The 13,838-nt window shown below is 37.0% G+C and overlaps 1 protein-coding gene across 5 annotated transcripts in view; it reads left to right on the plus strand.

The window, feature by feature from the left end:
* LOC108713003 (stimulated by retinoic acid gene 6 protein-like) overlaps nt 1-13,838 on the plus strand; it is a 33,944-nt gene extending 20,106 nt beyond the window's left edge. For 4 of the 5 annotated variants that reach the window (XM_018255626.2, XM_041588389.1, XM_041588390.1 and 1 more), the window contains 10 exons: nt 310-421; nt 1,868-1,988; nt 2,348-2,423; nt 2,839-2,908; nt 4,681-4,729; nt 5,398-5,515; nt 5,689-5,808; nt 6,740-6,903; nt 9,230-9,349; nt 11,858-13,838. In XM_018255626.2, coding sequence (XP_018111115.1) covers nt 310-421; nt 1,868-1,988; nt 2,348-2,423; nt 2,839-2,908; nt 4,681-4,729; nt 5,398-5,515; nt 5,689-5,808; nt 6,740-6,903; nt 9,230-9,349; nt 11,858-12,117 — 1,210 coding nt within the window. In that variant the 3' untranslated portion in view covers nt 12,118-13,838. The remainder of the gene's footprint in view (nt 1-309; nt 422-1,867; nt 1,989-2,347; nt 2,424-2,838; nt 2,909-4,680; nt 4,730-5,397; nt 5,516-5,688; nt 5,809-6,739; nt 6,904-9,229; nt 9,350-11,857) is intronic. The other variant, XM_041588388.1, reaches the window with a different exon arrangement.

The raw sequence follows: 13,838 nt of genomic DNA on the forward strand, positions 1-13,838 counted from the left end.
TGTTTACTTGCTTGAAATATGACAGTTTACCATACCTTTCGAGGTAGTGCAGTAAGAAGTTTCTTTCGGCTTCTTTGGTTCCACAGTACTATGTTAGACTGGGCATAGCCCACTTAAGATGACAGAACTAATTAAACATCCAAATATGTGCAGAGGGTTACTTAACCCAGTCCTGTTGTTGCCTGCTCTCATAGCTCTCTGATAGCAATTGGCCTAAAGCAAAAATATATTTGTATTTAGGAAGCATGTGTTTTTAAAATGTTTTATATTGTAAGAATATGAATCATTTTCTTTTATTTCTTTACATAGAGATTCAAAGAGGTGTTGGCTGAAACAGAAGATTTATACATTTGACCCAAGTTTTAAGTTTCCAACCAGGATGATTGTAACAGCTGTGCTCTGCCTCATTTGTTTGTACAATGTAAGCTTTGCAGAACATTATCCTTAATTACCTGTCTCACCATATTCTGTATTTTGCGCATTGTATTCACACCATACAAAGCGGTACAAAATGCAGTGATTACTTATGTGCCTGTCAGCATGGAATGTAAATTGAGTTTGTTCTGGATTTACGACAAAGATATGGCAAACATTGATATGCTGGTCATTATTTTCTAGAGATTCAAAATACAGCTATAGTAAGGCTACCATATCTTCAAAGTGAAATCCAGAGAGACCTATAACAGTTTGGGGCACGAAGCGAGTTACACACATTTTCATTTAGCTTCCTTTAACTACACCCACCCATGGCCTCAAAACCTCTGTTTCGTAGAAAGTATGTTAGCATTTTATACTTTGCAGCTGATGTCACCACTGCTGTCAAGCTGTTGTTGCAGTCAAAGCAAAAGCAGCTCCCCAACATCAAATTGTTGTGCAGGTACTCCAAAATCAGGGGCATTTTTGAGGCAATATCTGCAGTTGCATGGGGAGACTTACCCCAATGACTGAGGTCCTGGAAATGAGGACTGATGGGAACCTAAGAATAGATATGGGAGATTATTATCCAGAATGATTGGGACCTGGATGGACCACCATAAAAATAACAAAAAGGTGGTATAAAGGTGATATCTTTATTGGTTAAATAGGATAATCATAGCAAGCTTTCAGAACAGTTTAGTTGCCTTTTCAAGCTGAATATAAATCTACTAAAAACATTTTAACATAGAATAAACCCAACATGATTGTTTTACCACCAATATGGATTCATGCAGCTCAGTTACCATCAAGTACAAGGTATTGTTTTATTATAACAGAGAAAAAGGAAATCATTTAAAAAAAAAAATAGAATTATTTGCTTAAGATGTACTCTATGGAAGATGAACTTCCCATAATTCAAAGCTTTCTGGATATTGGGTTTACAGAAAAGAGATTGTATACCTGTACAGGTATGGCCCCTGTTATCCAGAATGCTCAAACCTGGGGTTTTTTGGATATGGATCTTTTCGTAACTTGGAACTTCATACCTCACGTCTACTAGAAAATCATGTATTGTAAATCATTAAATAAACCCAAAAAGCTGGTTTTGCTTCCCATGAGGATTAATTATATCATAGTCTGGATCAAGTACAAAGTAATATTTTATTATTACAGAGAAATAGGAAATCATTTTTAAAAATTTGACTTGCTTATAATGTAGTCTATGGGAGATGCCTTTCGGTAATGCAGAGCTTTCTGGATAACGGGTTTCCTGACAACAGATCCCATACCTGTATTTAATGACAGTCCAGCAGACTCTAAAAGTACAGTAATTCTAGCCAAGTATTAGAATGTTGTTTTACTGATGTTTAAAACTCTTGATCTTTATAGGGTATTCAGCAATAAGTAAGTTTAATCATTGGTAGACAACAATTTAATATTTTATCTTCAGTTTTTTTTAGTAGATTTGTTTGTTTCACCCAAAGCTGTAAAGGGCCTGGAACATTGGGCGCTCATAACAATAAACCTATCCTATGAAAACCGGACTATATGGGTCTTAAATTTGCTGAAAGGTCAGTTTATCTGTGGCATTGTTGTTTGCAGTATTTTTTTGTTGTGCTGTTAATATTAAAAAGGGAACACATTTCTGCAATGATAGCAGTTTAATTCTAAGCAACTTTTTAATGCACATCAATTAAAAATGATCAGCCGTTGTAAAGTTATTAATACATTTATTTGCAGTTGAATGCATTATCTGTTTACTTCACTGCTGGTCCTGATTACTCGTACTATTGCAAGAAAGTATCAGTAATTTAGTAGACATTACAGTGGGTAAAATACAATCATGCAACTGAAAACAATGAGAAACTGCATACGTTTATACTGAGTATATTATATTTCCTAACAGAATATTTCACTTATATTTTTCCAGATAGCTGGTTTTATGCAACTTTCCCAGCTGCTTTTACAAGTGTTATTTACATCTTGCACTTACTATCCTGCTACAGGTAACACTGTCACATTCATCTACCGAGAAAGAAATATTCAATGACTTTCCAGCACTAATCACTGAAAAAACACAGTGATGGCCACTGCACATATAAATGTTTGTACAGGTTATAGCAAAACTAAGAATGTCTTCTTTTTTTCTCAGGGGATCCAATTTAAGTTTGGGAATCACAATTTACATTTTTTTGAGTAGTGCAACTAATTTTAATTTTAATTTTTAAACTGTAGGGGGAAATTTTATTTTATTTTGGGGAATGATGGCAGTCCATCCTGAACAGCATGATGAACCATTTTGGGACCCAACTCATAGGTTCAGAACCCCTGCTTAAAATAAATAAATACATAATAGATACTGTATGTGTCTTGTGTTAACACTGGGGTCATTTGTAACATGAAATGTTTATATTTTTCTAGGAAACAAATGAAAAAACTTTATAAAGGCACCTCAGACATTTCACGTCAAAGTAAACCTCCAGTCATTCTGGTAGGAAACATTTTCATAACTAACATGTGATGCATAAAACAGCAGATTTTTTAAAACATAGTACAGAAAGGTTCATTTTTATATAATCTACAGTTTGGTAGTTTTTCTATTAGACTAAATGTAAATTATATCCTTATAAACGGCGCATTCCTACATCAATACATGCTGTTTATAAGCTAGAGAGAGCTCTGCTCCCCTTCCATCTAATTCCCTGACTCAGCTCTTCCTTAACATGACTCCTACTGTCTCACTGTCTATCGGTTGCGGCCTCTTTACTTCAGTCTCAGGTCCCACTCTACCTGCCCCCACCCCCATGTCCTCTCCATTTGGCTCTCCTAACATGATGCCTCTTTGTCTCACTCCTCCTCCTCTCCACCCACAGTATTAAAGGGGTGATTCACCTTTAAGGGTTAGTTCACACTCAGCGTGTTTTCCCATAGGCTATAATGAAAACATGCATTTTCCATAGTCGCCCGAAGTTGCCTCACAGAGGCAACTTCGGGCAACTATGGAAAATGCATCGCCATGTGTGCTTTAGCTCAGGCGACTTTTCATTATAGCCTATGGGAAAACACGCTGAGGCAATTCGGGAGATTGTCGATCAGAAGACGAGGCGATTAGTCGCCAGGCGATAAAATCTCCCCGAATCTCCTCGTGTGAACTAATCCTAAAGGAAAAATAAAAACTGTGTAAATAGATATGCTGTGCAAAAAAAAGTTTCGAATATAGTTATTTAACCAAAAATGTAATGTATAAAGGCTGAAGTGACTGGATGTCTAACATAATAGCCAGAACACTACTTCCTGATTTTCAGCTCTCTAACTCTTAGTCAGACAGCAATTTCAAGTGGGGCCACGTGGGACATAACTGTTCAGTGAGTTTCAATTGATCATTACCATGTAGGTCACATTCAAAAGCAAACAGTTATGACCCAAGTCAAGTCGGAGTTATGTGACCTGTATAAAAGCACAAGGCCACTCGGTGACTAATAATATCTTAATAAATTACAGAAGGGGGTACATTATCCACAATATAATTTGCCATGTTGATAATCATTGGTTGGAGTTTATCCTCAGTAACTGGGCTGTTATGCTGTCTCAGCCTGCTGAGTTTATGAGATAAAACTCCCCACTAGTAGGATGACTCCTACTTCTTGTATCTGTTTTTAACAAGAATCATGGGCTTGAATCTTGTTGATTTTTGATGTAGATTGTAAAGAACACTTTAACCCAACTTTGAAGTGCTATGGAGGTTTATGTTCAATTTATGTTTTTTATTTGTTATCTGTCTAGTAGCAAGTAATAATAACATTTTAACATGTTAGTAGTTTTTACTTACAATAAAACGAACAGGACATGTAAGTAATTATGATTAATTACTTAACTTTTCAACCTTTTGCAATAATGCAATCACAAAAAAACACAGATTTTAAAGGGGACCTGTGGTCCAAAAAATATTCCAAACACTATTTTATGACATTAGTCAAGCAAAATAAACTTTAATTGCACTATATAAATTATTTGAATCTTGTTTCGTTTGGTCTGGGAACTCATAATTACAGCAAGCAGGCAGGTGCCATTTTGTGGACACTGTTATAAATTTTAAGCCGTGCATCATCTTAAAATCGAATCGGTCTATTATGCATCTTTTTGTTGAGTGCCCATCTTCATATTAAATAAAAAATTAGAACATGATCTTTTATATATGTATAATTTTTTGTGTAAGAAGTTTGTATATAAAAAATTGCCCTAACATGACTTGTTTTGTTTCAGGCAGCTAGCATTCGATACACTGGGAATCAGATTGCTTACTTGCTGTGGGGTAGGTTACTCATGATGGTGTATAGCTTGCTCACTTTGCATAGCTGGTTAGATCATTTTTATAGGAAGGTCACATTTATTTTCTAGCATAGATGTGTAATTTAGGCTATCAATTTCTCTATTAAACTTTGAACTTGTCCAGACCAACAAGATTGACGTTATGGAGTGGCCAGCCCATTCCCTGGACAATAATCCAATAGAAAACTTGTGGGGTGACATCAAAAATGTCTGTTTCTGAGGCAAAACCAAGAAATGCAGAAGAATTGTGGAATGTAACAGGTGCCAGAAGTTGGTCGACTCCATGTAAACACAGATGTGCAGCAAAATCTTGAAACATTTTTCAGATTAAACTGTCAATGTTTGAGTGCACATTTTCTTTTAGAGTACTTACTCATAGTTACCAATCTGAATTTAGTTTTATTCAGGTTATTTCATCATTGATATAACTGACAGTTGCATGGTTTGCTTTTTGGTTGAATAAACATCCCTGTTTTGTTAAAAAGAAACTATAATCCTGAATCCCATGGCCCAGGAAACAAATCACAATGTGGATAGATGAACCCTTATGAATTTGTTCTGTGTTAATGTAAATCTGTGCTGCATCTAAGAAAAAGTAATAATAGAATTTTAATGGAGTAATAATACTGTATTTTTTGTATCTCCTTCTAGGATATTTCCTTCTGCACATTCTGTTCTTTTTGATTAGTCTGATGATCACTTTCTGGTTCATAATCCCTATACAAGAGGGGAGGGGAATAATAATTCTACAAGGCCTAGGATATACAGTGTAAGAATGTTCTCTGACAATCTTCCTTTTTTCATTTTTTTTTACACAGAGGTGACATTAAATTTCCTATGCATATGGGTAAATTGAAAGTGACACTATGTCCTTGAATTTCCGTTACATATTAGTTTCATATCAGTTTTCATATAATTTTCATTCTATTTTTGTGTCTTTAGACTGGGTATTGTGATCATGGTAGGTGTCATTGTAATACAGATTTTGGCATCTCAGTTCTTCTTCCTACAAGATAAAATCAATCCAAAGGACAAAAGCAAACCACTGGCCATCAACAACAGGTAAACATCAGTCCCTCTTGTATTTCAGCCTACCCCTGTGGCATAGAAACATTGTTTGGAAAAGGGTGTCATGGTCTATTGTAGCTACAGTACCTTTGACAAACAGATTAATTTAACAGTGCATGTTGTTAGAATATATATCATGCACATTACTCACTAGCTAGTCTCCAAAAAGTGAGTTTGAATACTGCCCGCCAATAAATTATCGGTGGAATGCAATCACAACAACTTTTTTACAGAGAGATCAATTTGATGCAATTAGCTGTAAGGGTAAAGCATGATCTGCTGATAAATCCTCAGCAATGAGCATCACTGGAGAATGTTTGCAACCAATAAAGCTCACCTCCCACCAGGGCCGAATTTACCCTTCCTGCCCCCCTAGGCCCAGCTACTGTGCCGCCCCCCCCCCGTATTTTCTGGAAGTAAATCTTTGGCTGCTTGCACCTGCACTCTTGCCTGAACTAGCTCCCTTCCCAATCCTCTGGACTCTATTTCTAATTAGTCTGGCGCCGTGCGTGCCTGTGCGTGCGCCAAGTGATGTCACGATGAAGCGCGCATGCGCAGTTACATGGCGACGTCACAGAGCGCAGACCGGAAGAAGTGGAGATCTGCACTGACACCGCTTGCTATCTACTCTCTGTAGAGTAGAGGCAGGCGCACAGCGGGAGTCTACACAAGCTGCTACGCTGGGTCAATGTGGGGGGCGGGCGGTTGCTCTGTTTGGAAATGTGACGGTCACGGACCGCTCCGCTTTACTATGTTATAGAGAAGATGTAAGGGGGCCTGCTTGCTGCCCCTAACATCTTGCCGCCCTAGGCCCGGGCCTAGGGGGCCTCTCCCCAAATCCGGGCCTGCCTCCCACACTAACTTGATGTGTCTGAACACTGACTGAATTGTGCCATTCTACATGTGCTGCTGTTTCCTTTCTTAGGAGAGCCTTTCAGAACTTCAGCTATTTCTTCATGTTTTATTCTGCAATCCTTGGCTTTGGAGCATGTCTAATCCGTATAATGCTTAACGTATTCCTGGGGAGCTGGTTACTTGCTAGGATCGATCGCCCACTCTTTCCAAGAGGTTATGAGGGTGCAGATATGGGTAAATATTGTAATCATCAAATCTGATTTTTATAACATCTTAGAAAGTGAAATGACTATTTTTATGAAGCCATTATTATAGGAGTAGAACAGACACTAGCAGTGTTGGACTGGGATGCTAAGGGCCCACCAGAAAACCTTAGACCATAGGCCTACTTTCCAAACTATTATTCCTTCTCTCCTTAATCAACCTCTTTACTCTCCTAGTCTTTTATATCTACTTACTATACTTTATTCTTCCATAATTAAGCCTCTTTTTTCCCATAAAGAAATAGGGAATGACCGTGAAATAGGCCAAATAGCTAGAAGCAAGAGGGCCACTGACACCTGGGGCCACCAGGAGTTTTCCCGGTATCCCGGTGGGCCAGTCCGACACTGGACTAGGAGGCAGACTTATCAAGGGTCGAATTTCGAGTTCATAGGAGTTTTTTTAAAACTCCTATGAACTCCCATGAACTCGAAATTCGACTAATCGAAAGCTTTTATAAAAATCAAATTTTTGAAACACGGGTGTATAGGATTGACCCGAAAACCCGAATTGAATTCAAATTGTATTTGACAACTTGATTATCAGGAAGGCTGCAAACAACTATAAATTCATCCCTGGATTCAGCAGGTTTTAGGTGGCAAATATTCGAATTTGAGTTCTTAAAGGGCCAGAGTATGATAAATCTCGAAAATCTAATATTAATTTTTTGAAAAACTCTTATTGAATTTGAATAACTCCCTAGTCTAATTTGATATAAAAAAACATGAAAATTCATATTTTCAATATGACCCTTGATACATCTGCCCCTAGGCGTCACACGAACCCCTGGGTGCAAGGGCACTAAGAGGCTCAAGAGGACAGGGCCCTGATGCCAGCTGCACCTCCTGCCACTCTGTACCTTGCACCTTTGAATGACATGCAAGGTTGGGAGGGGGCACCTACTGCACATGCCAACCCCCGCCAGCCCCTCTTGAATCTAGAGTTCCTAATGCAGGAATCTCTGGATTCAAGGTGCATTTTCAGGTCCCTGCTCTCTGAAACAGAGCCCTGCGACTATTAGAATGCTTCATTTGGTGGACAAAGTGCAAACAAATGGCCTATTGAAGATTTTTGCACTTTGCACACTGCATGGGACATTAAAAATAACCCTACTGAGTCAAGACCAGGAGACCTTGCTTTGTTCATTAACAATGGGGAATCTGCAAAGGACATTGAAAGGAAAATATGGTAGGGGGTGCCTATTTTTCCAGATGGTTTAGATGGGTTATACCTATGATTGCTGAACTTTTCTCATATGAGGGGACAGTACATATTACTGCATTCTGTGTAAGTAAAATAAGTAAATGATGTATAGTATAGTAGCTATTGCTTGAGAGTTTTTATTTCATCTGGGCATACTGTTTCTGAATTTATAAGGAACAAACATAGCTGTAAATGAACAAACATTCATGAATAGACATGAAATTATCCTTTACTTTTTTTTCTGGCTAAAATTCAGAAATCTATAATATGTTAAAGATACATATATTCCTTATTTTTACATATAACGGATGAAGGAAGGAATATTGTTACGCTATTAAGATAACTGTAACAGTTTTTGCGTCAGCTTTCTGTTCAAATAATTTCCATGCACCTTGTAACTAATGGAGAATAGAATCATGTCTCTCTGGCACCTCGTAGTGGTCAGTTTAAGGATGTATGTGCATACTGTGCTTCATTTTTTAGCATACAATCATAAAAAGCATATTACTCTAATGCTGAAAATCTCAATAACACTGTGCCACTTCTAATGGTGTCACAACACAAATGTGCATTACTGTGTACTATTTAGGGAAATTTCATAGTAATATTATGGGGAGGTAGAAAATAGTTTTTGTATTTTCATTGCTTTTGCCATTCTCAAGTCTATTACTTTATATTATAATTCATTATTTTTGGTATTGCCCTGTCTTCTTGCCTATTATGATATTGTTTCCACCCCCCCCCCCCATTTCTGTTTTTTTCTACATAGTGCATTCCTGCTGTATTTTTCTCTCTGTCCAGTATTTGACTCGTGACATATATATGTGTGTGTGTGTGTATATATATATATATATATATACACACACACACACACACACACACACACACACACACACACACACACACACACACACACACACACACACACACACACACAGGGGCCCTCAGCCAATGAGGCAGCTCCTTCTACAGAATCGGTGGTGTGTATATATATATATATATATATATATATATATATATATATATATATATATATATATATATATATATATATATATATACTTCCTCCATTATGTTGTCTGTGTTTACTTTACAGGATACAGCACTTGGATTGGCATGCTCCTGGTTGACTTTCACCATACCAACCCCGTGGCCCTGTCCTTTTGTCATCTACTCTTACATGATTTGTCAACCAGTAAACAGCTAAAAAGCACAGGTACCATCCTAAGTAACTGAATAAAATGCCAATGATGCAAATAAAAAATGTATAGTATTAAGTTCTTTGCAACATTTATTATGGGGCAGATTTATCAAGGGTCGAATTTCGAAGTGAAAAAAACGTTGAAATCCGACCATCGAATGGGGTAGTCCGACATTCGAAGTCGAAGGATTTTTAAGAACGTACTCCGATCGTACGATTTAACTTCTCAAAACTTTGTCAAATACTGGCTATAGGTTCTAGGAGGTCCCCATAGGCTAACATAACAATTTGGCAGGTTTAAGGTGGCGAAGTGTCGAAGTCGAAGTTTTATAAAGAGACAGTACTTCGATTTTCGAATGGTCGAATTTGTGAAGTATTTTCACTTCGATTCGAAGTCGAATTTGGCCTATTCGATGGTCGTAGCACCCAAAAATTACTTCGAAATTCAAAGTTTTTTCATTCGAAAATTCATTTCGACCCTTAGTAAATGGGCCCCATATGTGTCAGTTTGTTGGATGACTGCCCCAGCCTCACACATAATGGCACCCTTTGAAACACCAGCTGTAGTAAAAAGAGTGTGAGATTGCAAAGAGCACAGCAAGAGTTTAAAAAAAGATGGATACAATTATCACCACTGCTGCCTAATATGTTGAGCTTCATCTCTTGTTGTACAGCAGCTGAAAGACCATAGTGTGGACTGTCGTATTTGATCTAAATAATGGGGAAACTTTTGAATATTAAAGGTATTGTTCAACTTTAAATTGAAGGGATTCTGCCATAGAAAACCATGTTTTTTCCCAAAATGAATCCTTTAATAATACTGATCCAGCAGAATTCAACACTGAAATCCATTTTTCAAAAGAGCAAACAGATTTTCTACATTTAATTTTGAAATCTGACATGGTGCTAGACATATTGTCAGTTTCCCAGGTGTCCTAAGTCATGTGACTTGTGGTCTGATACACTTCAGTCTTCACTGCTGCACTGCAAGTTGGGGTGAGGCAAAGAATTTAAAACTAAAAAAAAAGAATTAAGGCAAAAATTAAGGGAAATTGAAAAGCTGCTTAGAATTTGCCATTCTATAACATGCTAAAAGTTAACTTAAAGGTGAACAACCCCTTTAAAGGCCAAGCTCCCACCCAACCACACTCACATGCAGACATACCCCTTCAGGCCATTGGTCTATACATTTATTTTAAAGATGAGGCCACTTTGATTGATCTAGAATTTATTATTGTTCATTGAAGAGATTCTTAAAAAAAAAAAGCCCTAAAACTTCTAATTTTAAACTATAAATGGTATTTCCTAAAAACATAACTACAGCTCAGCTAATTTACATATACATCTAAAATATTGAGTATCTTTCTGAAGTAACCTTAGTTATATAGAACCCCATTATATATGGTGTGAAATTTAGCAATATATGGATAATTGTTTGATTGTATTAAAATAATATTTTAATTAAATGGCAATACTATGCTGTAACAAAAAGATATTGGCTGTGTTTATACTTGTTATTGTACGTTCCATAGAGCTTCTGGAATCACAGAAGAATTATTGATTGTGAATGTACTCTGTCACTCTGTAACTTTTATTTGTCCTGCATGTATGCACAGCATAGTTTATCAGGAAGATCGTTTCCATTACTATGCAAGACAGGTTCTTAGCATGAAGAATTGGATTGTAATACTGAGTTGTAGCCTAGCTCACAAAATATTCTGTGTGATATTCTCATTCTGCCTGAGCTCCATCCTGACCATTTTATCGAGTCATTTTTTTTTTGTGCTATAATACATCAGTGGAACTAACTAGATAAACAAGTGATACTGTTCAAAATTCATTTTCAATTTGCTAGCAAATCATGCCATCAGTAACTGTTGGTGTACAGTATTTAAAATAATTGGGGTAAGCTCTACCATTGCACTTAAAATCTTTCTTTTATTCAAGATCTTTGATTAAGTAAATCCTTCAAGCAAAAACATGTAGGCATTTCAGACAACTAGAATCCTTTCCCGTAGAGCATTATTCAGAAACACTTACTACATTCCCAAAATTACTACTTTCATTGTAACTGAATGTGCTAAAGGGCACCAGCATGGGGAGCAAACGTTGGCAGGGAAAGGCAGTGTCGGACTGGGATGCCATTTGCCCACCAGAAAGCCTTAGACCTTGGGCCCACCAGAAAACCATATACAGTGGACCTTTCCAAACTATTATTCCTCCTCTACTCACTCAACCTCTCTATTCTCCTAGTCTTTTATATATTCTCCCATTATTAAGCATTTTTCCCCGTAAAGAAATAGGGAATGACCATGAAATAGGCCAAATATTTAGAAACAAGAGGGCCCACTAACACTTGGGCCCACCGGGAGTTTTCCTGGTATCCCGGTGGGCCAGTCCGACACTGGGGAAAGGTGTTTGATTGCAGCAGTTTCCATCAGCAGAGTACAATGATCAAAATGACTTGTGCACTATAACCCTTACCACAAGAATGAGTGTATTCTCTATCTGTTTTCCTTTCAGATGCACTCCATGATTGCAAGAAAAAACAGAGAAAAATAAAATGGCACTTAGCCTATACTTTGATTAACAACCCCGTGCTGATCCTAAGCCGGAAGCAACACAACTGCTCCTCTAGCTCTTTGTCCCTAAGGCAGCAAATGTTAGAAAGAATAAGGATTTGTGCTGTTCACTCCCACTTCCACAAGCAGACACTGGCACTGGCAGACAATGACACAGAGGCATCAACTACAGAAAGTTTGGGTGAGGGCAATCAGATCTAAATGTTCATAATATGAGCAGACAATGAGATGGTCAGTAGTAGGAATTGGGAGCAGGTCCATGTACAGCTTGCTGGAAAACAAACCGAAGGGGCTATTTAGCAAAAGGGATACGTGCACAAAATTGGAACAAAAGTATTGCAAAAAATTTTGTTTACTGCATTCTTTCCTAAACAGTTTTTGTAATAGGTATATGTCAATAATATTTGCATTCATTTCTGCAAATTATAACACTATCTTTCACTGGCACAAAGACACTATGTCAGGCTATATGAAGATAGTTGCAGTAAACTTGTCTGGTACGTGAACACTATATTGCTATAAGTGGCATTTGTAATGCAATAAATATTATATAAACGGCTTGAGACATGACAGATGAAGAAGGGAAAGTATAACAATGGGATGGCCAGTGGTTATGCATGTAGCAAAAGTTAAGACATTTGTATTTAAACAATGTTTTTTTTTTTTTAAATAAAAACATGGTGTCAGCTTTCCTAAATCACCCTGCATTAGTGGCAGGATTAATTTCAACTCTTGCCCAATGTCAGTGCTCACATTTGCACATCTTTCCCATTGACAGCCATGGGTGCAGTAGGGATTTCAAGTGCTTTAGCGCCATGTTTTATACAGGAAATATATGACAATGAAAAGGGCCAGATGTTGCTATGTGTGCCATAAGCAGATGGCCTATTTATTCATAGTTTTAAATAGACACAGTGATTGCTAATGCACAGTAGATATTGTCCATTGTCATCTTAATAGTATTGCTACACACACCTCTCATATAAGCAGCCAAATGAAGCCTTACTCATATTTTCTTAGTGTATCTTTGTTTTATCAGTCTGTGCACTATAATTATAATCTTATCAACACATGCTAAAAATAGTTTCTTATTTGGATAGAGATGCACTAAATCTTTATATATTTAAAATGCTCACAGCCTTGTTTTTGTTAGACCATTACTTTTGCTAAGAAGAGGCAGATGAATACCAGAAATGACACTCCAACAAGCCAAATATGAAGAAATACAACTGGTTCTAAACCACTTGACACATTACCATTATTTTTAAGCAGAAATAAACCCACTGTGTTTTGTCAGTAGTATCACTATATTTTAAAATTCTACGTTGCAAAATAATTAATATGCTGTACTTTTAATAAAAACGTGTGTTCTCTGATGCATGATCTGTTACATAAACAAAACACCCGGTCATTCAGTTTACAGTTTAGCTTTAAATCATACATGTTTCATGGCTTGGGCTAAATAAAAGTGGAAGTGAAATAAAGACATTCTGGAAGCGTGGAATAAATGTGCAGAATTCATAAAGAAACTTTGTGCTGAACCAATACAGTTTTGTAGATAATGTCATGTTTCTTATAATATCTATTTTACAATTTTAAGGGCTCTCATGCACAAGTGTTTTGTCCTGTGTTCCCTTGCAATGGTTTTTTATGTGCACACCATAAGTAAATACATGAATTTGCGCAGCCCAGTGTTTTCTATAATGTCCATAGTCACTGCACCTCACAGAACATTGAAAGCAGCAAGTTGCAAAAACTTTTTACTGTGTTAAAAGTCCCAAAAGGGAACAGTCACTTTTAGTTTTTGAATTTTGATGTTGTGACTATTTGTTATTCTGTTTGGCTCCATAGACTGATTCCTAGAATGTTACTTATATTGGCATTTGTCTTGTACTTTTCAATAAAGACAATTTATTGAAATA

This window comes from Xenopus laevis, chromosome 3S, assembly GCF_017654675.1.
Source record: "Xenopus laevis strain J_2021 chromosome 3S, Xenopus_laevis_v10.1, whole genome shotgun sequence".
In the NCBI taxonomy this organism is placed as follows: Eukaryota; Metazoa; Chordata; class Amphibia; order Anura; family Pipidae; genus Xenopus; species Xenopus laevis.